The following is a 27,918-nucleotide window of genomic DNA, read 5'->3' as shown; positions in this document are numbered from 1 at the left end:
CTCCTCTACGTTAAAACATTTAGTCAAAACTTGACTAAAGGGGGCCCGGGTAGCTCAGGTGGTAGAGCACTGGACTTGTGATCGAGAGGTCGCTGGTTCGAATCCGGGCCGGGACGGACACGGGTCAACTTTATGTGCAGACCCAGAGACGGTATCCATCTCCCACCCCCGTGTCACCACAATGGCACGTTAAAGATCTTGGTCATTCTACCACAAGTGCAGATGGCTGATACCACCTAAACACGCAAACATCAAAAAGCCGTGAGGGCGTAAAACTCGAATCGTATAAACCAATTCATGTCCAATATAGGCAATTAAGACCTGACGGACAATAAGCCCCTTAAAATTTACTACTTGACTAAATGTAAAAATTCAAGAGTAGCCCACGGTGAACTCTTCCGTTGGTAGAATCCTTTGTTGTAGTCGTCGTCGCCATTGTTGTTGTTGTTTATGTAGTTTATGTAGTGTATATTTTGTTGTTGTTGTTGTTTATGTAGTTTATGTAGTGTATATTTTGTTGTTGTTGAAAAAACCTTTCCCTTCTTTACATTGACCTCATATCATGCCTTGTGTACCTTTTGAACGGCTGAGTGTGCCAGGTCGTTTCAAACTGGATAGAGGCAGCTGTACACCTAACATCAATTCGCTTTTTCAGATTCTGAATCAAAATTACGTCAACGGATACATGACAAGGTAAGACTTCACCAAGTTTACTCATTCAGGTTTCTTTTCTTGGTCCTCGATTCCCCCGATATTTGCCATAAAACAAAATAAACTGTTAAGACCTCCACAAATCATGGAAATCCCAGTTTATAGCGAAGGGAGTTAAACAACAGCGTTAAATTAAGAGAGATTATAGACAGACATTTTAAATAACAAACAAAGAGAGGTCTTCATAGTCTGAAACCGGCAAGGAGGTGGGAGGAGGGGGGTGGGAAGGGGGGGGGGGGGGGGTAGGTGTTAATAGAGTGTTCCATTATATATTGTAACGTACACTTAACTATGATGACGTATAAGGTTCAAGAGACCTGAGCAATCGGCAAAAATTCAAACACGAGCACCATCCGTTTAAACTGGTTAACAATCGACTACTGTGGAGTAGCTGGAACTAGAGAAAGAAAACGCGTGGAGGCTATATTAAATTCCCCGCTGCTGGTGTGTTTCAGCACGATAGCGTGGAACCTGGTAGACAGCTGGTACAAAGACCTGCCCCTAGCCGGGGAGAGGGAGTCTCTCATGACCGCCAACCAGCCCTGGAGTGGACACTACGAACTCGATACGCCCATCTGGGTCTCAGGTACACAAAGCGTTAAGATGCTGGAACATACATGCACGCTCGCATGCACGCACGCACGCACGCACGCACGCACGCACGCATGCACGCACGCTCGCACGCACGCACACACACACACGCACACACGCACACTCACACAGACGCGCGCGCGCGCGCTCGCAATAAATCTTTACTCACCTTTAATTACAAACACAACTAATATCTTAGTGAGGTTCAGTTTTAACTTATACAATAAATAACTCATGCTGTTACAGTGAAACCCCCTTTCAAGGCCTGCTTTTAAGACTCTTAAAATCAGGGTAATTTTATGAACAGAAAAATCTGGGAGGGAAATCAGGGTCGTAACAGGGGAGTTTGACTGTATTTCCAAGATTCCTTTGACAAAAGCTGTGAACTGTTCAAGTCCAAACTTGTTGGTAACTTGTCCTGTTCTTTACAAGACTCCTAAGACACAAGCTGTGAATTGTTGCAGTCTACACTTGTTAGTAACTTGTCCTGTTCTTTACAAGACTCCTAAGACACAAGCTGTGAATTGTTGCAGTCTACACTTGTTAGTAACTTGTCCTGTTCTTTACAAGACTCCTAAGACACAAGCTGTGAATTGTTGCAGTCTACACTTGTTAGTAACTTGTCCTGTTCTTTACAAGACTCCTAAGACACAAGCTGTGAATTGTTGCAGTCTACACTTGTTAGTAACTTGTCCTGTTATTTACCAGACTCCTAAGACACAAGCTGTGAATTGTTGCAGTCTACACTTGTTAGTAACTTGTCCTGTTCTTTACAAGACTCCTAAGACACAAGCTGTGAATTGTTGCAGTCTACACTTGTTAGTAACTTGTCCTGTTCTTTACAAGACTCATAAGACACAAGCTGTGAATTGTTGCAGTCTACACTTGTTAGTAACTTGTCCTGTTCTTTACCAGACTCCTAAGACACAAGCTGTGAATTGTTGCAGTCTACACTTGTTAGTAACTTGTCCTGTTCTTTACAAGACTCATAAGACACAAGCTGTGAATTGTTGCAGTCTACACTTGTTAGTAACTTGTCCTGTTCTTTACAAGACTCATAAGACACAAGCTGTGAATTGTTGCAGTCTACACTTGTTAGTAACTTGTCCTGTTATTTACCAGACTCCTAAGACACAAGCTGTGAATTGTTGCAGTCTACACTTGTTAGTAACTTGTCCTGTTCTTTACAAGACTCATAAGACACAAGCTGTGAATTGTTGCAGTCTACACTTGTTAGTAACTTGTCCTGTTCTTTACAAGACTCATAAGACACAAGCTGTGAATTGTTGCAGTCTACACTTGTCAGTAACTTGTCTTGTTCTTCTTCTTCGTTCATGGTCTGAAACTCCCATGTTCACTCATGTTTTTTGCACGAGTGAATTTTTACGTGTAAGAGCGTTTTTACGCCGCCATTCAGGCAGCATACGCCGAGTTCGGGGGAAGCATGCTGGGTGTTTTCGTGTTTTTATAACCCACCGAACAGTCTGACATGGATTACAGGATCTTTTTCATGCGCACTTGGTCTTGTGCTTGCGTGTACACACGAATGGGGATAAGGCACTAGCAGGTCTGCACATAAGTTGACCTGTGAGATCGGAAAAATCTCCACCCTTAACTCACCAGGCGGCCGCGGCCGGGATTTGAACTCACGACCTTTTGATTAGGAGGCCGATGTCTTATCCACTACGCCACTGCGCCCGTCACTTGTGTTGTTATTTACAAGACTCCTATGACACAAGCCTTGAACTGTTGCCGCACACACTTGTCAGTGACTTATGTTGTTATTTACAAGACTCCTATGACACAAGCCTTGAACTGTTGCAGCCCACACGTGTCAGTTCACGGCGCCAGGCTGGCACTACATGCGGCATGGTTATGGTGTGGGTCACCTGGAAAAGGGAGGAAGCATCGTGTCGCTCGTCAGTCCGGATGTCTCGCAGCTCACCGTTGTCATAGAAACCATGGTGAGTGTTGGGTCCTTATTTAACCTGACCTATTTATTTGACCTGAATGACCTGAACACCTTAGATTTGAAATGGCCCACCGAACTTTATTGAACTTTAAATTCAATAAACGTTGGTGTTAAAATGGCCAACCGAACTTTCAATTCAATAAACGTTGGTGTTAAAATGGCCCACCAAACTTTAAAATCAATAAACGTTGGTGTTAAAATGGCCCACCGAATTTTAAATTCAATAAACGTTGGTGTTAAAATGGCCCACCGAACTTTAAATTTAATAAACGTTGGTGTTAAAATGGCCCACCGAACTTTAAAATCAATAAACGTTGGTGTTTGTGTGTGTTTCGAAGAGGAGAATGAGGAGGTGGGTGATAGGGTGGGTGGATGAGTGTGTGTGGGTGAGTGTGTGTGTGTGGGGGTGTGGGTGTGTGTGTGTGCGTGTGTGTGCGCGTGTGTGTGTGTGTCCGTGCGTGTGTGTGCGTGTGTGTGTGCGTGTGTGTGTACGTGTGTGTGTGTGTGTGTGTGCGTGTGTGTGTGTGTGTGCGTGCGTGTGTGTGTGTGTCAGTGTGTGTGTGTGTGCGTGTGTGTGTGCGGTGTGTGTGTGTGCGTGTGTGTGTACGTGTGTGTGTGTGTGTGTGTGTGTGTGTGTGTGTGTGACTGTGTGTGTGTGCGTGTGTGTGTGTGTGTGTGTGTGCGCGTGTGCGAGTGTGTATTTGTGTGCGTGCGTGTGTGTGTGTGTGTGTGTGTGTGTGTGTGTGTGTGTGTGTGTGTGTGTGTGTGAGTGAGTGTGTGTGTGTGTGTGTGCGAAAGCGTGTGTGTGTGTGTGTGTGTGTGTGTGTGTGTGTGTGTGTGTGTGTGTGTGTGTGTGTGTGTGTGAGTGTGTGTGTGTGTGTGTGTGTGAACATTGTCCGTGTGGATGCGTTCCTGCATCAGACTTTTACATCATATACTGTTCTGCATTTCTAGAGTCAGGAACACTCAGAGTGCATACGTCCCGCCCTTCCCTACTACAACGTCTCCGCTCAGAACGTCACGCTACAGCTCATGGGCAGCTTCGTGAGTACATTGAGTTTCTGCCGGATTCAAATGGCGTTAGTATTCTTCTTTCCAGAAGTACCCTTTTACCGGAACATCAAATAGATGCATGCACATTTATGCAAATGTATGCAAATGTTAGGGCAAAAACAATACCGCGAAACGATTGTCATTTTGTCATTTTCGTTTTACGACAGTTACCTATAAAAATGACTTCTTTTGTCAAAGCTTGCTTTGTATTTCTGCATATCACCCAACCCCCGTAATCCCAACGTTTTCTTTCAAATAAATCAATGTTTTAGTATTACAGATGTATTCATAAGTTATTGATTCACTGCACAAACAAAGTTGACAAGAAAGACTTTTGTATATATGCATTCAAGATGAGTGAAATAGGGAGAATTCATGCATGCATTGCAGTAGACAAGACTGCACTCGTCCACTGTCACTTTACACCTCACGTGTGTTCTGAACGACAAGCGACACTAGAATCTGTGTCTGTGATCTTGCCAGGTGGATGTCCAGGAGATGGAGGTCTGGTACACCAAGCTGGGATTCAATGGCCAAGGTTCTCTCACGTTCTACAAGCTGCCTTCCATTCAGGCAAGTTGCGTGTTGACTGTGAAAGAGAATTGTGTCTGGAATAGACCTGAAGCGGGGCGAGAATGGCCAGCTCTGTGTCAATGTGAATATAGGCTGACTTTTCATGATATATCTATCTTTGCCCTCTCAGCAAGCGCTAAATGTCTGCGGGTTTTGTTGATTTGTTTGTTTGTTTGTTTGTGGGTAGTTTTTGTGAGTGGTTTTTGTGATTGCTTATTTGTGTGTTTGGTGGGTTTTTGTTTTTTTGTTTTTGTCCCTTAAAATATCACCTGGCATAAATCCAGTTGAAAATGGGCTTCCAGTGTCTGACATGAAAATGCTGTTTACAAGTTACAGCCCACGCCCCCAAAATATTATACACCCTCAAAAAAACCACAGCTGGTTCCTGGAGCTGAATTTGTTGTGCTGCAGAAGGCAGGATGGCCATGGACAATACTGAATTATTAGGTATTAAATATTAAGACCTACCAGTCTGTATGAGACAGTATAAACATTATACACCTGTTTTGTTCACTGTGATCCGAACAAGATAGTCCTTCATTCGCTTCTACACAATCATGTACATAGAGAATACACATGGCTTGCTGTGTCGTACCAGATTTACACGAGGTTTTTTTTAAGTATTGAACTGCGAGCAAAAGCGAGCTGTTCACTATTTGAAAAAGCAACGAGTGTAAATCTGGTACGACACAGCAAGCCATGTAGTATTCTGTTAATCCTACATACTGTACTTTCGTGTATTTTACTGAAAATGTCCTGCAGTCGAGGCAGCTAAATTGAAGACGCTTGTTTTGGAACCTCGATCTCTTCTAAAGCCTCGTGCAATCTATTCTGTCAAAGCAAAGAAACGTCACTCTGAAAGTGTGGCGTGACGTGTTAGTTCTAAAAATTCATCGAGGGTAATTAGCGAGCGCAATTTTTTTCTATAATGACGTTTGTCTCGGTGACTTTGGCATCATAAGCAGTGGAAAAAACAGGTCCCTGCCAGACTTGCTTGACATGACCTCATTTGCATGATATACACACGTGTGATTTGAACGATTATTATCTCACGAGTGTCTCTCTCACGTATGTAGGATAAACGTATGTAGGGGTGCTGGACCTAGTTTATGAGCAGGAGGGGCTTCCAAAATGAGGCAGGGGTACAGGAGCTTGTCAGGCGGGGTGTCTGGGGGGCCTCACTCCCCAGATGCTGTTGACATTTAACATTGAAATGGTTAATTTGGTAGGGTTTCTAATTCAGAAAAAAAAAGTACATTTGTCGCGTGCGTATGTGTTCAGGTGTCGAAGGGGCAGGTGCAGGTGTCGCTGGGTGTGGACGAGATCTACACACTGACCACCGTGACCACAGGGAAGAAGGGGGACTACGGCACCATCCCTGACTCCAAGCCCTTCCCCATCGACCTGTTCTCTTTCTTTGAGTGTGAGTAGCACAGCTTGTATGGGACTACGGCACCATCCCTGACTCCAAACCCTTCCCCATCGACCTGTTCTCCTTCTTTGAGTGTGAGTAGCACAGCTTGTATGGGACTACGGCACCATCCCTGACTCCAAACCCTTCCCCATCGACCTGTTTTCTTTCTTTGAGTGTGAGTAGCACAGCTTGTATGGGACTACGGCACCATCCCTGACTCCAAACCCTTCCCCATCGACCTGTTCTCTTTCTTTGAGTGTGAGTAGCACAGCTTGTATGGGACTACGGCACCATCCCTGACTCCAAGCCCTTCCCCATCGACCTGTTCTCTTTCTTTGAGTGTGAGTAGCACAGCTTGTATGGGACTACGGTACCATCCCTGACTCCAAGCCCTTCCCCATCGACCTGTTCTCCTTCTTTGAGTGTGAGTTGCATAGATTCTGTCGTTGTTCCCGCCTCTTATCATGGGTATAGCCTTCATTTTCCTTTTATTTCTTTTCTTTCCTATTCATTTTTTTGTTGCCTTGTTTTGGCATGTGTTTTTGTGTGTGCTTTTGTGTTGTCTTGTGGGTTTTTTGTTTGTTTGTTTGTTTGTTTGTTTGTTTGTTGTTGCTTTGTTAAAACAATGTGTTGCATGGTACAAGAGTTACGCAATGTAGTAGTTGGTAGAAGACTCTTAATTCTAAAATCCTCCGCCCCTTTCCCTACACACACACCCCCCCCCCTTCCTTCCCTCCGTCTCTTTCCTTACTTTTCGCCTTTACTCCTCCACCTTTTGTTGCCAAATCATTAAATACTTGACTAAGAACGCTCCCTCGCTGGATTCATGTTGCAATTTAAAGTTGAAGTGTCTGGACTCCCACAGCGCTGAACGAGAGCTCCGAGGCGCCGTACTTCTCTGCCCAGCAAGGCGTGTTCGAGATCGTATCGGTCAACACGTGGGACAAGCACCTGAGACAGTCGGTGCTGGAGCCTCCTATCCCCTGGTGCCCGCAGCGGCCCCTCCTCAACGCCACCATGGCTCTCGTCGGCGACTTCACCTGGTTCGTATGAGGAAGATACAGTCGAACCTGCCTATAACGACCACCCAATGGACCAACCAAAAGTGATTGTTATCAAGAGGTGGTCACCAGGGCAGGTTCGACTTTTACAACGAATAAGTCTCAGAGCATGTTCTGCTGTCTTGCTTTTTTATGTGCGTGCGAGATTTGTGTAGCTAGTGCTGTGTGTATTGTGTGTGTGTGTGTGTGTGTGTGTGTGTGTGTGTGTGTGTGTGTGTGTGTGTGTGCACGCGCGCTCGTGTGTGTGTGCGTGTGTGTGTGCACGCGCGTTCGTGTGTGTGAGTGCGTGTGTGTGTGTATGTGTTTTCCAGTGTATGTGTGTGAGTTTGTGTGTGTGTCTGTGTGTGTGTCTGTGTCTGTGTCTGTGTGTGTGTCTGTGTCTGTGTGTCTGTGATGGTTGATATGATCGTTAACGCTGAAAGAATGTGTGTTCAGGTTTTCTGTGTCTGTGGGTATGATAGACGAATTCCGAAAATAACTCCGTGGGGTTTGTGTGGGTTGCGGGAGAGTGAATACCCTTGCCAAAACCTAGACAAATTGGAAGGTCTGGACCAATCACTAGCGAGGGGTGTGTCTGAAACACGCGCTCCTGTCCGAAATTTGTCTTTTGACGTATGATTAACCACAACTATTGACAGGTCTGAGGTGGAGGTGCGGGCGGAGGTCATCATGGTGCCTGTGGACGGCAGTGGGGGAGTGTTCGTTGCGGCACGCATAGACAAGGCTGGCTGTGAGACCTACCTGGCCAGAGGACTCTACTTCTTCCTCTTCCCCAACGACCAGCTCTTTCTGCTCACCAAGGACTTCGGTCAGTTCTTCTTTATGTTGTATGGATTTCGGATCTGCTAGTTTTTCTTTTTTGAACTTTGACTTTTTCGATTATTCTGACGGCTCTAACTTCTTCTTCTTCCCCAACGACCAGCTCTTTTTTCAAAACAATGATTTTGGTCATTTCTTCTTATTCTAGGAATTGCATGGTTTACGCAGGCATACGAGATTTTTACGTAAATTTATCCTACATACGTGAGAGAGACACTAGTGAGATAATAATCGTTCAAATCACACGTGTGTATATCATGTAAATGAGGTCATGTCAAGCAAATCTGGCAGGGACCTGTTTTTCCACTGTTTATGATGCCGAAGTTACCGAGACAAACGTCATTATAGAAACAAAACTTGCGCTCGCTAATTACCCTCGATGAATCTTTAGAACTAACACGTCACGCCACTCTTTCAGAGTGACGTTTCTTTGCTTTGACGTGTAATAGATTGCAGGAGGCTTTAGAAGTGATCGAAGTTCCAAGACAAGCGTCTTCGATTTAGCTGTCTCGACTGCAGGACATTTTCAGTAAAATACACGCAAGTACAGGATGTAGGATAAACAGAATACTACATGGCTTGCTGTGTCGTACCAGATTTACATTTGTTGCTTTTTCAAATAGTGAACAGCTCGCTTTCGCTCGCAGTTCAATATTTAAAAAAACAAAACTCGTGTAAATCTGGTACGACACAGCAAGCCATGTAGTATTCTCTATTTGTAGGTTATGACTTTCTGTAAATTCCAAAGCCCAAACTGAAGTGTTTCTTTGTGTTGTTTTGTTTGTGTTTTTTGTGTGGTTTTTTTTGGATGGGGGATGGGAGAGGGTGGTGAAAATCAGCACTGAAAGGTAGGTGTGAACAATAGCTTTGATCAGAGTAATTTAAGTTAAAACAAACATTATTATTTTCAGATCCCATATCTGCTCTGGTGATTGTTGACCTTTTTTTTATTCTCATGACTAACGTTTTTCTAGATCCTTCTTATGCTTCTTTCCTTTCCCAAAGCGATCAACATTTACTGCTCGTAAGATTTCAGTTTTCCTTTCGTCGGCCCTGTACTGTAGATGCACATTAAAGTCTCGTGGGTAGTGAATTTGTTTTGAGTCGAGACATTTACTTCCATTTGCATTATATCCTTTTTTCAAGCTGGAAACGAAGTGATCGTCGGAGGACGGAATGAACTGATCGACAAAGTGGACAACACAATGGAGCTGCTGGTTTACGTACGTACCTCGTAACTGTTACGTCTCGAACAACAAGAAAATTGCCTGATTTAAAACGTTTTTTGTAGAATGAAAAGACAAGACTTGAAAACTAAGGAGCACTGACTTATTCTCTTAAAAATCTGATGACGTTTGGATTTCATACAGCCGCGATGTTGCCCAGGAAGACTTGATCGAACTAAGGAACATGGAATAAAGAATCAAAAGAGACTGGACTGTACCAGAGACTATAGAGTATACATATACTCTATAGTCTCTGACTGTATTCACCATTAGAGTGCCCCGTTTGGAGCACAACAGCCGATCAGGCACTTTAAATACACTGTGCCATATAGGCTCCAAGCCAGCTAGGCCTACTGTGCACCCCCCTCAGGATCCAGCTTCAGTAGGCTAGAGATATTCATTGGGGTTTACTGAACACGTTTTAACAAGTTCGCCACGAGTAAACTCATTCCCACTACTACTTATGCCCCTTTGTTTAAGGGTACCCCCTCGAACGCTAAATTTATCTGTGAAATCACAACAATGCACATAGGCAATGAATGAACAGAGAACCACTTTTTTGAAATCAAAACAGTTAAGTTGATCATTAATCTTGTAAAAAAAATACCTATGAAACCCCAGATTAAAAGCAATTCTCTGGTTTTCAGAAAGGCCGTGTATCGGGCAAGGTGAACAGAACACCGCTGTTCAACACGACCATACCTTACGACGTGCCGCACAACGGATTCGCTGGCATCGGCACTGATTCCTTCGGGTACGCAGACTGGGATTTCTTCGGACTGAGAAATGCCTCCAATCCCATCGGAGGGAAAGACTACGTGTTGCGCTTTGGCAGGGAGAGACGCCCTTGATTACATCGGTAGTCATCCACGGCTCAGATGGTTGTGTCAACTGCATGAGAATCGTCGGTTGTTCAAGTACTGAGGGGTTCATTTATGGCAATTTGCGTTTGGACAACGAAGAATGATCAAGCGTGACATCGGTGTCTTTTATGAACGTTTATGTGTTGACAATAAACAACACTGAACAATTAACAGCAAGTTTTGTTTTGTTTTGTTTTGTTTTGTTTTGTGTTTTGTTTTGTTTTGTTTTGGTAGTGTCTTACATGCAAATACCGACACAATGTATGGCATTCACTCTGAACACACATAAGTTAATGAAGTTTTGTTTAGATTTCATAATCATTCGATTGACACACACTGAAATATGTATTGTCTTCACTTTTCATCAATTTACAATGCATGTATAAATAATTCACACAGTTTTTCATGGAAAGAATGATCTTGACATCAAACACTAAAGAAGGCATTGACGATGGTGTTTACACACACACACACACACACACACACACACGCACACACACACACACACACACACACACACACACACACACACACACACCGAGAGTAAGAAAACAAACAGAAGGACACAGTCTTTAAACTTTCAGAGTAGTTTTTTTAGACCCTCGACAAGTTCTTCGCACATCCTTCGGTCATTCGATCCGTTTGTCCAGCTTTTCCTCGACGCACGAGAAAGAAGTTTGAAGATAAGAGGACAGAATGACGCGAGCAATGGCGGTCAAAAGAACTGGCTTCTCGATCGACCCTTAACAAAACTGGCAGTTGATCTGTGAACAGGCACTTCTTAGTCATCACTGATAACTACTGTATGTGTGCTGTAAATTAAGCACCTACTTTTAATTGTCAATGAGACCTCCATCCTGTGCCTGAAGCCAGCCTTCACGATACCTGATCATGTGATCTCAGTATAACAAACGCAGTGTTTATGTTTTTCTAAAGCAAACGGTACTGCTGAGAAAAACCTTCTCCCCCACACAACACTCTGACAGACAGTTGCCGAATGATTACTCCAATGATGAATGTGCAAGCATGATCAAGAGCGAGAAGCCTTCAAACGGCTTGCCTGTTCAGAGAGTCGTTTTAAATACTTTTCGCTCTAGACGACACGTGATCTCGTGTGCTGAGGTTGTTGAACCTTCCATAATTATTTTCGATTAACGGGTTAGATCCTTCTCGGGATTAACCCTCGTATGTATGCGGCTCTATACCTGTTTTTATCATTATTTTTTTTTCTCAAGAATGTCCAAAGTCTTGTTATAGTGCGGCTGCTTCCAACAAGAATCACCAGTAGTTAGGCCTATATTACGTCTTCCGTGGAATTCCAGAAAAATCGTAGACTTCAGTCAGTCTGTACTTAGTACGGTTGCTTCCTTAAGTTAGAATCATTCGTGGTTATATTACATCCTCGATGGATTACCAGGGGGGGAAAAACAGAAAGTCTGTTTTTAATTAAAAAACCCACACACTTCCTACAAGGATCATTAGCGGTTATGTTACATCCCCGTTGGAATACCAGAGAAACAAAAACAGATAACTTTGGTCTGTTTGTAGTGCAGTTGCTTTCTACGAGGATCTTTTGCGCTTATAATTGGCCCCTTAAGTAATACCAGCATATGAAAACGAGTGTCTAACGGACGAAAAAGTTTTTTAAAAAAGAAACAGAAAAAAAACCAGTCATTCCCAAACAGCTTGGGGGACAAGCAAAGGCACAAGACACCGGTTTGAAGACTTACAAATCACCAGTGTCTTTACCCCCCATATATGTTCAAGAAAAGGTTCTATAAAGACAACCAAACATGTGTCTGCTTTGTTATGTTATATCTTGCTGAAAAAGAAAAAAAACTCTAGAAAGGAATACGAAAAAAAGTTCCTCTTCTGTAATGTACCGAGTTCAATATCGGGTGCCAGCTCTGACCTCTTTTGGATTACTAGTTTATTTTTTCCCCCAAATGTAAGAATGTCTCTGTAGCGCAACGGTTAGCGTACTGCGTTTTGAGTCGGCAGGTCGTGGGTTCGAACCCTGTCAGCGCGCTATTCTTTTAATTTTATTTGATTGTTTCTTTACTCTCCTTTGTTTTGTTTTATTTTACTCTATTCATTTTTATTCCAAAGCATTATTGGTGATCAATTGCAATACTGACCAACGCTCACCAGGTACTGATTTGGTATTGATCACTGCGGAATTCGTTGCGGCCAACCACTGAAGCAACCCCCTAAGTGTAAATGTTTTGAGGTATAAAACATACCTTGGTATTATGTCCATTCTTTTTGCATTTTAATCAGTCTAATCAGATATGATAAAACAAAAATGTCAATCTAGATCAGGCTTAGACGCAGAAAGACTTGTATTTAGGCAACATGACTGATGAGCGACTCAGTGACTCGTAGCGAGAGATGCCGTTCTTAGACCTGTGTAACGAGATTCTGTCGAATAATTCGATGCTAACCCTGCAGACTTTTGTATTGCCGCAATTAAAACATTTATTTTTGTTGGTAGCTGTTTGTTTCCTTGTGGATGTGTTATGTGCAATTAAACGGGTACGGACACACGTTTTACACATGGGTTACACGAGTTGCAAAGTATTTGAAACGACGGTATTACTGTTTATCCTACATACGTGAGAGAGACACCCGTGAGATAATAATCGTTTAAATCACACGTGTGGATATCATGTAAATGAGGTCATGTCAAGCAAATCTGGCAGGGACCTGTTTTTCCACTGCTTATGATGCCAAAGTCACCGAGACAAACGTCATTATAGAAACAAAAGTTGCGCTCGCAAATTACCCTCGATGAATCTTTAGAACTAACACGTCACGCCACTCTTTCAGAGTGACGTTTCTTTGCTTTGTCGTAATAGATTGCAGGAGGCTTTAGAAGAGATCGAGGTTCCAAAACAAGCGACTTCCATTTAGCTGCCTCGACTGCAGGACATTTTCAGTAAAATACACGAAAGTACAGTATGTAGGATAAACAGAATACTACATGGCTTGCTGTGTCGTGCCAGATTTACACTCGTTGCTTTTTCAAATAGTGAACAGCTCGCTTTCGCTCGCAGTTCAATATTTTAAAAAACAACTCGTGTAAATCTGGTACGACACAGCAAGCCATGTAGTATTCTCTATATATACAGTGGTGCCTGTGTTGAAATGCGAATACCATTTGGACCAGCCATGAGTGATGGAACATTGTACGCGGGGTATCTTGACAGGCACGTTTTAGAAGAAATAATAATAAAAGTGACAATAAACGGTGTTTTTTCCAAGCGAGGTGTCCGCAATCTGCATGACAAAATATAGCTCTTAACTTATCTACATCGCTCGATCTTTTCTCTTACGTATTTTGTGTGTGTGTGTGTGTGTGTGTGTGTGTGTGTGTGCGTGTGTGTGTGTGTGTGGGTGGATGTGTGCGTGTGTGTGTTTTATGTGTGTGTGTGTGTGTGTGTGTTTGTGTGTGTGTGTGTGTGTGTGTGTGTGTGTAAGCACGCGCGCGTGCTGCGTCCGTTTCAGTGAGGGATTTCTCAAAAAAGTGTTATATTAATGAGCACACACAAAACTTGCCCCCCCCCCCCCCCACCCCCCAAACAAAAAAGAAAGCATATTTTACAAACTGAACAGGAAAAGCGCGCATGATTCATGCAAAAATGATAGCATTGGCGGGGCTCGAACCAGCGACTTCAAGAACTGCAGCGCAGCGCTATACCACTGACCTTTCCGGATATCTGTCGAATATGGAACATTTAGGAATGCCTTGTGAGATGTAAAACACACGGCAAAGCTCACTGTGCAACCCGACTCAGTGAAAGGCCCGTTGGCAGACTGTGTCGTGTGAATTAGGTCAGTTCGACCGTCGCTTACCCCGCCGCTTTGCACGAAAAGTTGGATGATATCTGCACGGTCTTCCTACCGCCGGCTCATTTTTTTTTGTTTTTTTGTTTTTTTGCTGCAGTCACGTAGGCCATGTCCAGTTATACGCTTTTGAACAAACCGTTATCATATGGCAAGGAAAAAACCCTCATATCTCCTCTTTTGCTACAGATCTGAACCTAATGTTTGGCTACGACCGTTTGTACCTAAATTCCAAGCTACACACCAAATGTAAGCTCGATCGACCCATCAATAACAGATCTGACTCCGGACAGAAAGACATGTAGTGACAGAGTGAAACCTGCGAATATACGGGGGTGTCAAAAAAACCCTGTAAAAGACCATAATCCTTGTATCCTGTGACGGGCGCAGTGGCCTAGTGGTAAGACGCCGGCCTCCCAAGCGGAATGTCGTGGGTTCGAATCCCGACCGCTGCCGCCTGGTGGGTTCAGGGTGGAGATTTTTCCGATCTCCCAGGTCAACTTATGTGCAGACCTGCCAGTGCCTTATCCCCCTTCGTGTGTACACGCAAGCACAGGACCAAGTGCGCACGGAAAGGATCCTGTAATACATGTCAGAGTTCGGTGGGTTATAGAAACACGAAAATACCCAGCATGCCTACTCCGAAAGCGGCGTATGGCTGCCTAAATGGCGGGGTAAAAAACGGCCATACACGTAAAATTCCTCTCGTGCAAAAACACGAGTGAACGTGGGAGTTTCAGCCCATGAATGCAGAAGAAGAAGAAGAAGTGTCCTGTGTTACAACCACGTGCACCACCATAGCTCTGTCCAGGTTTTTCTACGCGGGATGAGAGCATCCTGCCACTTGGACACATACCAAACATTCTGACTGCTTTTCGCGCAGAGACGGATTTTAGCCCCGAATCCTTTTCGAAGTTTAACATTGATGACATCCGTGATGCGCGTATCAATTCTCAAACACAATCCTACACAAATGAGGCAAAATGATCTGATACACAAAGGGAAGTAAGCGCCGGCTCGCTTCCCTTTGTTTATCAGATCAATTCTTGAACAAACAACAAGCAAACAATTCAGAACAGAGAGGAACTAGACTGGAGATTGTTTGTATGTGTCCAAAAGGGATAATGCTTTTATACCAAGTACAGGCCTGAAAAGATCTGTGTTGTGGTTGTACCATCGTTACATTGGGAAAAGCATCTTTGGCACTATACAAAAACAGAACAGAAACAACGCTCCTGTTGCATTTCAGGTTGAAACTCTGTCATGCGGCGTATTCAAAAGTTTCTTCCTTCTTTTTAAAATATTGTGTTTTTTTAAAGATGCGGTATTGGTGTCTTAGGACAAGCAATAACTTTCAGGTTACAAATTCACAAGCAGCTCTCAGATGACATTCTCTTTAGTCTCCCATAACATCTCCTGGGAGACCTCTCCGTGAAATCTGCTGGTACGTATCGAACCAAGGAAAACCCGAGGGACAGACACAAACACACACGGTCGCAATACCACATTCAATCATGACGATCGCACAGAAAGACAGAGAGTGAGAGAGAGAGAGTGTGTGTGTGTGTGTGTGTGTGTGTGTCTGTGTGTGTGTGTATGTGTGTGTGTGTCTGTGTGTGTGTGTATGTGTGTGTGTTTGTGTGGTGTGTGTGTGTTTGTATGTGTGTATGTGTGTGTGTGTGTGTGTGTGTGTGCTTGTGTTGAAGAGTTTTCGATACATAAACATACATATTGTCTGGGTGTGTGTGTGTGTGTGTGCTTAAAAGTGTGAAAGAGAATGTTTGATACATAAACATACATATTATGTGTGTGTGTGTGTGTGTGTGTGTGTGTTTGTGTGTGTGTTTGTGAGTGTGTGTGTGTGTGTGTGTGTGTGTGTGTGTGTTTGTGAGTGTGTGTGTGTGTGTGTCTTTGTTAACGTGCGTGTGGGTGTATGGGTGTGTACGTGTGAGCGTGCGTGCCTGCCTGTACTAGCGTGTGTGCGTGCGTGCGTGTGTGTGTGTGTGTTTGTGTGTGTGTATGTGTGTGTGTGTGCGTGTGTGTGTGTGTGCGTGTGTGTGCGTGTGTGTGTGTGGTATTAGGGGAAGGGCTCCTAATATGGACCACCTTTTTATTATAGCTAATAACTAGCTTGTTTTATCACCAACAAGTATAATATTTTGCATGGTGGTTGTTCTTTGTCTAGGGTACCCTCAAGTTGAATGGCAGCTAGCAAGCTGTGCTAGAAACTCAGCAAAAATTAAATAAAGAAAAAGTTGCTAGTGGTCCATATTAGGAGCCCATGCTCCTAATATGGACCTTTGAGGCTCCTAATATGGACCACATTCAAATATTCCACAAACATTCAAAATAACACGCTACAACCAAGTATGTCACTTTAAAGTTTATTCAAACGTCAACCTGAACAATTTCATTCAGTTCAACAAGAAGAAGAATCAAAATACAACATAACAGTAACGAAGAACAGAAACGAAAATTGACAGGGAGAGATCGCCTCATAGTGCAGTGAAATTCAACTTTTTTTTACGACAAAATAATCCATAGTTCGTATGTGTGAAGTAGAAACAACAACTTTAAACCTCATCTCTAATGTCGAAATTGTGTACGCTGATGAATGAGCAAATGCCCTTGCGAAAAAAGAATTACACAGAGAGAGAATGTGCTTCACTGACCTGCTGAGCCTCAATTTCTTTAGGCAACAGCTGGTGTCTGCCGAGAAGTTTTGTCTTTCCGTTTGCGTACTTGTTCGTGTTCGTTATATGACGTTTCAAGGTTGCTTTTGGAATGTTATACGTTCAACCCTAGGTCATAGTGGTAGGCATCCAATGCCGTGCTTAGGTCATCGTTAGTCCATTGGCCACTGAAAAATAGAGACATGGGATAGGTATAGCACACATACACCCACACACACACACAAACACACACACACAAACACACACACACACATACACATACACATACACACACACACACACAAACACACACACACACACACACACACACACACACACACACACACACACACAACCCATTAGTTAATGGTAAGTTTTTTCTGGGTAAGATTTTAAACTTCAATGTTCGCCATGACTAAAAAATAAAGTTTAGGTGTCCGAGATTTCCAAGCAGCATGACTTCATGTCGTCAGGAACTTAGTGACGTCATCATGCCAAGCTGTTTGGAATTGTTCTATTCTTTTGTGATGTCTTGATTCATCTGCAATTTATTTATTTATTTATTAAGGAGATTTCTATAGCGCATAACTAAAAGCACTATGCGCTTTACAATATCACTAGGTATAAGCACACGCAAACATACTCTGATTAAATAGAACTTAGGCTAACAAGACAATACTAAAAACACTAAACATTTGAGTTCATACAAAAATAGAGAATTAAATTAAATACTGGACAAACAATTAAAAAAAAAAAGAAGCTTAAGGCCTACACCGACTACAGTGGACTATTTCGAATACAAAAATTTAGTTAACTATAAAAGGCAGTGCATAAAACTCCATAATCCTAAAAAGGTCGATCAAATAAAAAACATAAAAGACTATTTAACTATCATTACTTCGTAAAAATAATAAACATGGTATACAAAGCTGTAATTTTTTAACAACAAATCTAAAAAGATTTTCATGCCATATTGCACCTCACACAAGCAGACATACACACGCACACACACACACACACACACACACACACACACACACACACACACACACACACAAACACACACACACACACACACACACACACACACACAATAAATTCAACAAATATTTAAATACATTAAAAAAATTAAATAAGCGTTTAAAACATATTTTACAAACAACAGTAGTACATATTATAGTGTTACTAATGTGAGACTACCCAATAAAAATATTTAACTAGTGAGTTTATTGGAATGCTGGCAGATAAAAACATATCACGAGGCAGGCGTGTGCTTCAGGTATTGTAAGCAGACTTGAAAAGGTGGGTTTTAAGGGACTTTTTGAAAGTGGAAGAGGATTTACAGTGACGGATGGGGTGGGGAAGTTGATTCCAGAGAGTGGGAGCGGAAAAGGAGAAAGAACGGTCGCCAGTGGTTTTGGTTTTGGTGCGTGGGGTGGAAAGTATTCTGCTGTCAGTGGATGAGCGAAGCTGTCTGGATGGAGTGTAAGGATGCAAGAGTTCAGAAAGATAGACAGGAAAGTGAGGATCAGTGAAAGAGTTGAAGCAGATGTTGGCGGTTTTGTGTATGATGCGGGAAGATATAGGAAGCCAGTGGAGTTGTTGCATAAGTGGTTGTATGTGGTCGTGTTTCTTTGCCCTGAAGATGAGTCTAGCTGCTGTGTTTTGGACTTTCTGAAGTTTGTCTGTGAGGTGCTGGGGAATGCCTGTGAGTAGAGCGTTGCAGTAGTCAAATTTGGAGAGAATGAGAGAGCAGACAAGAGTGTTGGTGGCGTCAAAGGAAAGAAGATGTCTAATGCTGCTGATTTTTCTTATCTCAGTGTATGCAGATCTACAGATGTTCGTGATGTGCTTGTCCATGGAGAGGGTGTCTGTGAAGGTCACTCCAAGGTTTCTAGCAGAGGATGAGAGTTTGATGTCAGAGTTGCCTACAGAGATAGAAGAAGGAACAGAAGGAGGGAGAGGCTTGTTTTTAGGGTGGATGAGGAGGACTTCAGTTTTGTCATCATTTAGTTTTAGTTTGTTGCAGGTCATCCAGCGCTTGACGTCGTCGACACAGTCCTGCACGCGGCGGATGGTGGAATCGAGCTGATCCGGGGGGCAAGAGCCCCGGAGTTGTGTGTCATCTGCAAAGGTTTGACTGGAAACCGAGTGGTGGCTGATGAGAGTTGATAGAGGTTTGGTGTAGAGAATGAAAAGGACTGGCCCGAGGACAGATCCTTGAGGAACTCCTAGTGAAAGGGAGGAAGTTTTGGAAGTGTGGCTGCCTGCTGAGACTGTCTGTGTTCTGCAATCACTTTGTAAAGTTTACGGCGCCTAATATTAGGCGCCCATGCATCTTTCAGTATTTGGTTTTACTCTTCGTTCTCCAGGATTACAGAAAGCCAACACTCGCAACATACATTACAGACACCCTGAGGTGTCCGATAGAAGGTGTCGTGAAGAGAAAAATCATAAAATGTAAGTTTTACGCCCTCACGGCAAAGCCATTAGGGGCATGTTACACGGGAAAAACCGGCTTTGAATGAAAATAAAAAATAAAAATGCGGGGGGGGGGGGGGGGGGGAGGGGGGATGTAGACAGCTGGCTGCCGGCTGTTAGAGGAGACCTGAAATGGGCTAGGGACCCGGTTGGGTCGTCTTGGGTATGTGCTGAAATGGTTACTTTATTGGCTGTTGCCCGAACGGACACCCGGGCTTCATATTTTTGCATGCATGTATTCGTGTTTCCAAGACCTGAGGCTTTCGCTGTGACCCTGGGATCTTTATCGTGCGCATGCGTGCACACGGGTGTGTTCGGACACCGAGGAGAGTCTGCACAAAGTTGACTCTGGGACACACATCCCGCGCCGAACTTGGGGGTTGAGAAGGTGTCGTTTATCTTGTAAGCTATTTATGTGCAGAAACACTGATGAGTTTCGAGGGTCAGATTTAGAGTGTAAGCTATCAAAAGAGAAAAGGACTCACCGTTTGGACTTCCGTGCCTTCCCGGACATATTTAACCTCTGCAAGTCAGCAAGGGAGAGTAACTCTATCGCTTGCAATCATATATGAGTGCTCTCGCCTTGTTATTTCCATGGAAAGGGGGTGGTCCATATCAGGAGCCGGTCCATATTAGGAGCCCTTCCCCTACGTGCGCGCACAAGTATGTGTCCTGGGACCAAGCAATACATTTTCAGTTTCAATTTCACAAGCAGCACTGATATAAGGTTTTGTTTACTTTCTCTCGGGGGACGTGCTCTCCGGGAAATCTGCGTAGGTATCTGACAAAAGAAAATCACAAAACCTTTACGGTCGCAAATATCACATTACATCATAACTGGCATACAGAAAACACACGTTAGAGTTCGCGTGTGTGTGTGCGTGCGTGCGTTTGTGTGTGTGTCTATATATGTGTGTATATATGTGCGTGCGTGCATGCGTACGTACGTGCGTACATGCGAAATCTGCGTAGGTATCTGACAAAAGAAAATCACGAAACCTTTACGGTCGCAAATATCACATTACATCATAACTGGCATACAGAAAACACACGTTAGAGTTCGCGTGTGTGTGTGCGTGCGTGCGTCTGTGTGTGTGTCTATATATGTTTGTATATATGTGCGTTCGTGCATGCTTGTGTGCGTGCGTGCGTGCGTACGTACGTGCGTACATGCGCGCGCGCGCGCGTGTGTGTGTGTGTGTGTGTGTGTCTGTGCGTGTGTGTGAGTTTATAAGTTGCAGCACCAAACACGTTGAAAGTGTCCTTGTTTTGTGTTAGAGTATCTTGACTTCATTAGAATCCTCTATATAAACGACTTTGGTGTGTCTGGGTTCTGTTCAGTCTTGACTGAATGGTCAAACACGCTTCAACGTTCTTGATTTTTGTAGCAGTAACCCTTCTGGTGTTGAGACAATGGCGTGGGTTTACCAGGCGTGGCTGTGGGTGGCTGTCGGTTTGACTGGACTTGTGTGCAGAGTCCACTGCCGTGCCAAAACAGAAACTAGCGATGGAGTTTCACATCAGGGTGGGTTTTCAAACATGATGAGTAGTGCAAGAGGTCCAAGCGAAGAAGAAGCACATTACAGCACAACCGCTACTATGTCAGCCAACAATAATACCAAACCGGTTTATAATGAAGCTGCTTCTTTGCCAGCCAACAATAATACCAAACCGTTGTATTTTGGAGTTGCTTCTTTGCCAGCCAACAATAATACCAAACCGTTGTATCCTGAACCTGCTACTTTGCAAGCCAACAATAATACCAAACATTTGTATCCTGAAGCTGCTTCTTTGCCAGCCAACAATAATACCAACCCGGTTTATAATGAAAATACCAAACCGGTTTATCTTGAAGCTGCTACTTTGCAGGCAAAAAACTATACCAAACCGTTGTATCTTGAAGCTGCTATTTTGCAGGCCAACAATTATACAAAACCGTTGTATCCTGAAGCTGCTATTTTGCAAGCCAACAATAATACCAAACCGTTGGATATTAACGCTGCTACTATGTCAGCCAACAATAATACCAAACCGGTTAATCTTGAAGCTGCTACTTTGTCAGCCAACAATGATACCAAAACGTTGTACAAGGCTGTCGTCAGCAAGACTGAGACTGGTCTTTTTTGCACAGAATCAAATGACGACATTTATAACAAATGACGTCATTATCAAGATTGGTACACAACGTATTATTGTGCATAATTTCTTTGTGATCCGTTGTGTTTTCGTAAAGATACAGTGTATTTAGTCATGTAAGCGAGAGACACTGGCCTAAAAAATGGCGGCAAAAAGCACATTTTCAGAGAAGGATTTTCGATCCTACATCAAAATAAGAACGGCACTTGGTAAAACGGCCGGTGACATACTTGAAGAGCTGAGAACTGTAAGCCCAGGCACAGCACCATCTCGCGCGACAGTTTTTCGGTGGGCAAAGCATTTCTCAACAGGGAAAACGTCTGTGGAAGATGCAAGGGGAAAAGTGAAAAAACCACCTGTAACCGACAATAAAATGGTGTCCCATGTGCAACGGTTAGTTGATGAAGATCCCCGAGTGAGCAGTCATTTTATCGCCGAAACACTGGACATTTCGTCGTCGTCTGTCTTGAGAGTTTTAAAACACAAACTTGGATACACAAAGGTGTGCGCGCGATGGGTACCACATTTCCTCACTGAAGAGAACAAGAGGTGTAGGGTTACGTTTGCCCAACGGCTACTCAAGATATACGACGGATGTGATCAAAAACGCTTGGATGAGATCGTGACTGGAGACGAAACTTGGGTGTACTTCTTTGAGCCAAAAAGAAAAGCTCAAAACAAAGCATGGATAAAAAAAAGGTGCCAATGCCCCTCGGATCGTGCGAAAAAGTCGCTCCGGCAGGAAGGTTTTATACACAATATTTTATAACACAAAGGGCGTCATTTTTCAAAAACCACGCGAAAAAGGCAGAAGCATCACTGGGGTGTACTACAAGGAAAAAGTTCTTGCTGGCATCGTTCTTTACTACAAGAGAGCCAGACCAACTACAGGATTGAAAGGGATCAAATTACTTCATGATAACGCACCTGCTCACAAATCCAAGGTGGTGAAAGAGTACCTGGAGGAAGAAAACTTTGAAACTTTGCCACATCCTCCCTACTCTCCTGATCTTGCACCCTGTGACTTTTTTTTGTTTCCTCATCTGAAAAGACAATTGGCTGGGCGTCGATTTGACAGTCGATCAGCCCTCGGATCGGCTGTTTTCCAGTGTCTGAACCAGGTGCCAAAAAACGACTTCAAACGGTCATTTCTTGACTGGGTCCAACGACTTAAACTGTGTGTAGCCGCTAAGGGAGAATACTTCGAGGGTTTGAAATAAAAAACAACTGCATCATCTAAAGATTTCCCGGTTTTTGAGACCAGTCTCAGTCTTGGTGACGACAACCTTGTATATTGAAGCTGCTACTATGTCAGCCAACAACGATACCAAAACGATTTATCTTGAAGCGACTCCTTTACCAGTCTTCGAATCAACCAACACGTTGAATATTGAACAGGAGGTGCCTTGTGGTTCTACCCAGGATTACTTGTGGAACACGGCTACCACGACTGCTGAAGACTACCTCACGGGCTTTGGTCTCAAAGTGTGCGACGCCAACGCGAGTACGTCTGATATCGTGGTAGGTTCAACGTGTCTTGAAACGTTTTCGTGCCACTGTGATTCACTGTGCGGAGTGTACGGCACGTGCTGTCATGATCGTGCCGCGGACCTCACTGTTGCGTCACCAGCCTCGGGCTGTATGCATAACACGCGGAGGGCGCTGGTCAGGTGTCCAGCTGAGTGGGGCCAGGACAGCGTCAGGGACAGGTGTGAGAAAGGGAGGGGCAAGTACACGCAGGACGAACCTGTCAGTGACCCTGCTACCAACGTGACGTACAGGAACGAGTGGTGCGCGCGCTGTCACGGTGTCACGTCCGCCACACGCCTACCGCTGAGAGTCAAGTGCAAACACTTCCAGTGGCTGTACACCGCTGTCACCCAGGACAGCTTCATGGCGCGCGTCATGGACAGCGGAGACCTCTGCTACGTGGACAGTCCTCCCCCCGAGGGCAGCGAAGCCCCTGCCTGTCCGCACTTTGGCAAACTGGACCGCAGGCGCTTTGTAGCCACGTGCAACTCGGCCAGTGAGCAAGAATACAGTCAGGAGGTCGCCGAAGGCTGTGTGCGCTACAAACACCTCGCACTGCGAGTGTGGACTGAACATACTATTTACCAGAATATTTTCTGCGCTCTCTGCAACGGAGAACGTGTGAAGACTGGCTTCCGCAAAGGTGGCATCAGCCCCGTCTACGAGGAACCCCCTCTGTCCCTGCTGCTGGGTTTACTGGGACGTGGCGAGATGGGAACGACACTGGACATCGCTGACTGTCCGCCCGGCCAGTGGCTGGATCTCAAGGTTTGTCAGTGCTTGGCAAGATGTTGAATTTTTTTTACTCATGTTTGAAAAAACCGTGGGTCAATGTTTTAGCAATCGACTGGCCGTGAGTGAGTGAGTGAGTGTGAGTGTGTGTGTGTGTGTGTGTGTGTGTGTGTGTGTGTGTGTGTGTGTGTGTGTGTGTGTGTGTGTGTGTGTGTGTGTTTGTATGTTATCAGAAAATCAGACCTTTCTGAAAAGTTCGTTACTATTCTCGAACGATCGAGAATAGACACAATCATGACCTATAACTTCCTTCCAGAACGTTCCATGGCGTTCTTTCTGGAAAATTCCTCACTCTTCTGGAACGATCGAGAATGGACACGTGACCTAAGTTTTCTTTCAGAACGTTTTAGAACGTTCTTTCTTGAAAGTTCGTCACTATTCCAGAACGTTCTACAGCGTTCTTTCTCGAAAGTTCGTCACTTATCGCCAACGCCTCATCATCCAGGGAGCTGTTCTCCATCATGTCCTCTCTCCTGGGCTCATCCCCCGCTGCCCCCTTACCCACTGCTCACCCACCACAAGATATCCCGGAGTTATTCTCGGAGTTCTTTAAGGACAGGATTGACAAGCTGCGCAGAACACTCGTCCCGTCCCCACCCTCCCCCTCCTTCTCCGGCTCCCCCCTCACGTGCTTTCAGCCTGTCACCCAAAAGCACGTCAAGCGACTCATCACCAAGACGGCCATCAAGACCTGCGAGCTAGACCCCCTGCCAGGCTTCCTCTTCACCAAGTGTCTGGACAAGCTCCTGCCGTCTATCACAGATATCATCAACATCTCCCTGGCCACAGGCGTCGTTCCCGACTGCTTCAAGTCTGCCGTTGTCCGCCCACTCATCAAGAAGCCCGGCCTTGACGTCAACGAGTTGAAGAACTACCGTCCTGTGTCCAACCACAGGCGGAAGGTATCGTTCACTGGACCACTACTTTCATAGAAAGACTACGATGTATGTCACTCAGCTTCGAGTCGTGCTCCACTAACTTCAGAAAAAATTTGCAAAAAATAATTGCCAATGTCAAGAATCTTTGTAACTTTACAAATGCCGTGATAAATGAATGTTCTAACTATCTGTACCTTTTATATTTAGCTGCCTGTCCGCTGCATGTTATTTTGTGCGACCAAACGTGTCTGTCAACGGCATACCACTTAGATCCTGTGCGAATGATGATCGTCGTATGTCCGAGGAGATAGTAGTCCGATGCCATCATTGGTCGGATATTCGATGATTATTTTCATTGGTCGACTGAAATCGTCTGCATCGCTTCCGTTCACGGTTACTGTTATTCCGTTGTTATGCCAAAAACCTAAACTGAAACTCCCGTGGGTAGCTTCCCTTTGCTGCAATATTTATATGTTTTAGACCAATGAGCACTGGTATGCATATTCGGTGCGGGATGCATGATTTCTTACCAACTGCAGGTAGCGGTTCGCAAACGAACATTCGTCCAAATGATGGTTAAAAACAACCTGCAGCGGACGGCAGCTGAAAATTAAAGGTACATACAGTTAAAACAATCATTCAACTGTATTTATTTGACCTCACACAGACTGTAGGAAGAGGCAAACCGTCTTGAACAAAAAAAATTGTCCGCAGGAAGCGACTCCAAGAACACAGACGACTCGAAGCTGAGTGTCATACCTTGTAGTCTTTCTATGAAAGTAGTGGTCCAGTGAACGATACCTTCCGCCTGTGGTCCAACCTGCCCTTCCTCTCCAAGCTTCTGGAGCGTATCATCCTGGAGCAGTTGAGCGCCCACCTGTCTCGGAACTCGCTGATGCCAGTGTACCAGTCAGCGTACCGCCCTCACCACAGCACCGAGACGGCGCTCCTGCGAATCACCACGGACCTCCTGAACGCAACAGATAGCGGTCTCGTCTCTGTCCTTGTGCTGCTGGACCTTTCCGCGGCCTTCGACACGATCGACCACCAGCTACTCGTCGATCGCCTCAGTTCCACGTTCGGCATTCACGACACCGCCCTCTCTTGGTTCCGGAACTACCTCCAGAACCGCTCTCAGACTGTCACCACTGATTCGTTCTCTTCTCAGCCTGTCCCTGTCCGCTTCCGCGTCCCACAAGGGTCTGTCCTCGGCCCTGTCCTTTTCACCCTGTACACCCAACCCCTCTCCCTGGTCATCGAACGCCACGGCTTGAACTACAACTCCTTTGCCGATGACACGCAGCTCCAGAACATCGCCAAGCTGGAGGACGTTGACCATCTCCTGGGAGCCATCTCCAGTTGTTTCACTGACATCAAGAACTGGATGACTGAGAACAACTTGAAGTTGAACAGTGAGAAGACGGAGGCCCTTCTCGTTGGAACACGACAGAAGATTGCTCCCCTCACTGTGACCGACCTCCAGCTGGATGACGCGACTGTTCCATTCTCCCCTGCTGTCAAGAGCCTTGGCGTCTTTCTCGACTGCACTCTCTCCATGCAGACACACATTTCCTTCATCATCAAGACCTGCTTTTTCCACCTACGACGCATCGCCTCCATCCGTCGCTACCTCACCCACGACGCCTGTGTCAAGCTGGTTGTCTCCCTCATCTTCAGTCGTCTGGACTACTGCAACTCCCTTCTGGCTGGCCTCCCCGCCTCATCCATTCATGACCTACAACGAGTCCAGAACGCTGCTGCCAGGCTGACGTTGAGGAAGACGAAGTGAAACCACAACACCCCCCTACTTCGCTCCTTGCACTGGCTCCCTGTCAACACCCGAATCTCCTACAAACTGTCCACTCTGGTCTACAAGTGTCTCAACGACTCTGCTCCCGAGTACCTTCAATCCTCCCTGGACCTGTACACCCGTCCCTCCGACCATCCCCTTCGTTCTGCTGCTGACCCACTCCGCCTTCACATCCCTCGCTCGAAACTCGCATCTGCTGGTCAGCGTGCATTTCCCTCCGCGGGCCCCTCCGTCTGGAACTCCCTGCCGCTTGAGCTTCGCCAGAGCCCCTCTCTTGACGCGTTCAAGAGTAGGTTGAAGACTCAGTTCTTCCCGTAGCTGGCTGCGACTTTCATGTTCGACGTGATGTGTTGTGCCCCAAAAGACATTCTTGTGCTGTGCTCTGTGAGAGGTGTTTTCTTTGTGCTTAATATTATTTTGTTTGGACCTAGCTATTGATGTGTACATTGTTGTTTGTTGTATGTTTATCAGGGTTTGCTAGTGTGTGATAGGGTTCGTGTCCGTCTGTAGATGTTAGTTTCTTTGTTAGTCCTGTGTTGACAACTCTTCGACAAGCGCATAGAACTGTACCCACGGAATACGCGCTATATAAGCTTCCTATTGATTGATTGATTGATTGAACGATCTAGAATGGACACATGACCTAACGTCCCTCCAAAACGTTCTAGAGCGTTCTTTCTGAAAAGTTCACACTCTTGATCGAGAATAGACACATTACTTATCGTCCTTCCAGAACGTTCTAGAGCGTTCTTTCATCTACAAAAGGTCGTCTCTCTTCTAGGACGATCAACGATAGACACATGACCTAACACGAGCTACAGTTCAATCCCTTTAAAAAAAATGTAAGACTCCCTCTGTTTTAAGACCTTGTTTTCTCTGACGTTTTGTCCCTTAGCTCTGTAAAATTACCCCTAATTTAAAACTCCCTCCTTTTTAGGACCTGATTTTTTCAGATTATGTGTGTGTGCGTGCGTGTGTGTGCGTGTGTGTGTGTGTGGGGGGGGTGTGGGGTGTGTGTGTGTGTGTGTGTGTGATGGTGTGTGTGTGCGCTTGCTTGCTTGTGTATGTGTGTGTTTATGTGTGTGCAGAACGAGTGCCGACAGCTGAGGTGCACGGCAGGGAAGACGCTGCAGAACGACACCTGCAGCTCGCCCCTCAGTCAGATCCGCGGCCTGGCCTACCACCTGGACATGTCTCTGACTGTGCCGGACCCTCTCGCCGTCAGCCTTGACCACCGCTCTCAGCTTGTTGTCCAGCTGAAGGAGCTGACTGCGGCCAAGCTGAGAGCGTGGACAGAGACGTTTGATCTGGACATTGTCATGCACGTTGTTCTGAGAGATGGCTCCAGGTTGTCTGGAGAACAGGGAGAAGTCACGCTGCCTGGTGAACAGAATGTAGACCTACAGATCAGGATCACGGGTCGAGTGATGGCTCTCAGAAACATCAGTCGGGACGATGCGGAGCGTGCCATCACGGACAGTCTTTTCTTT

The 27,918-nt window shown here is 45.0% G+C and overlaps 1 protein-coding gene across 1 annotated transcript; it reads left to right on the top strand.

Moving 5' to 3' along the window:
* Positions 1 to 655: 655 nt before the first annotated feature.
* On the top strand, positions 656 to 10,454 carry LOC138981568 (galactocerebrosidase-like; the record flags this gene model as incomplete). Its single annotated transcript, XM_070354528.1, is given in 10 exon segments — positions 656 to 693; positions 1,167 to 1,297; positions 3,127 to 3,266; positions 4,229 to 4,318; positions 4,811 to 4,900; positions 6,182 to 6,323; positions 7,180 to 7,357; positions 8,014 to 8,183; positions 9,341 to 9,417; positions 10,068 to 10,454. Coding segments are annotated over 10 exon segments (1,260 nt in total), but the record flags the coding sequence as incomplete, so codon positions are not given.
* Between the last annotated feature and the right edge of the window lie 17,464 nt (positions 10,455 to 27,918).

Source organism: Littorina saxatilis, linkage group LG12 (genome assembly GCF_037325665.1).
Source record: "Littorina saxatilis isolate snail1 linkage group LG12, US_GU_Lsax_2.0, whole genome shotgun sequence".
NCBI classification, from domain to species: domain Eukaryota; kingdom Metazoa; phylum Mollusca; class Gastropoda; order Littorinimorpha; family Littorinidae; genus Littorina; species Littorina saxatilis.
The sequence above is the reverse complement of the archived record's forward strand: the minus strand, read 5'-3'. Positions and strand labels throughout refer to the sequence as shown.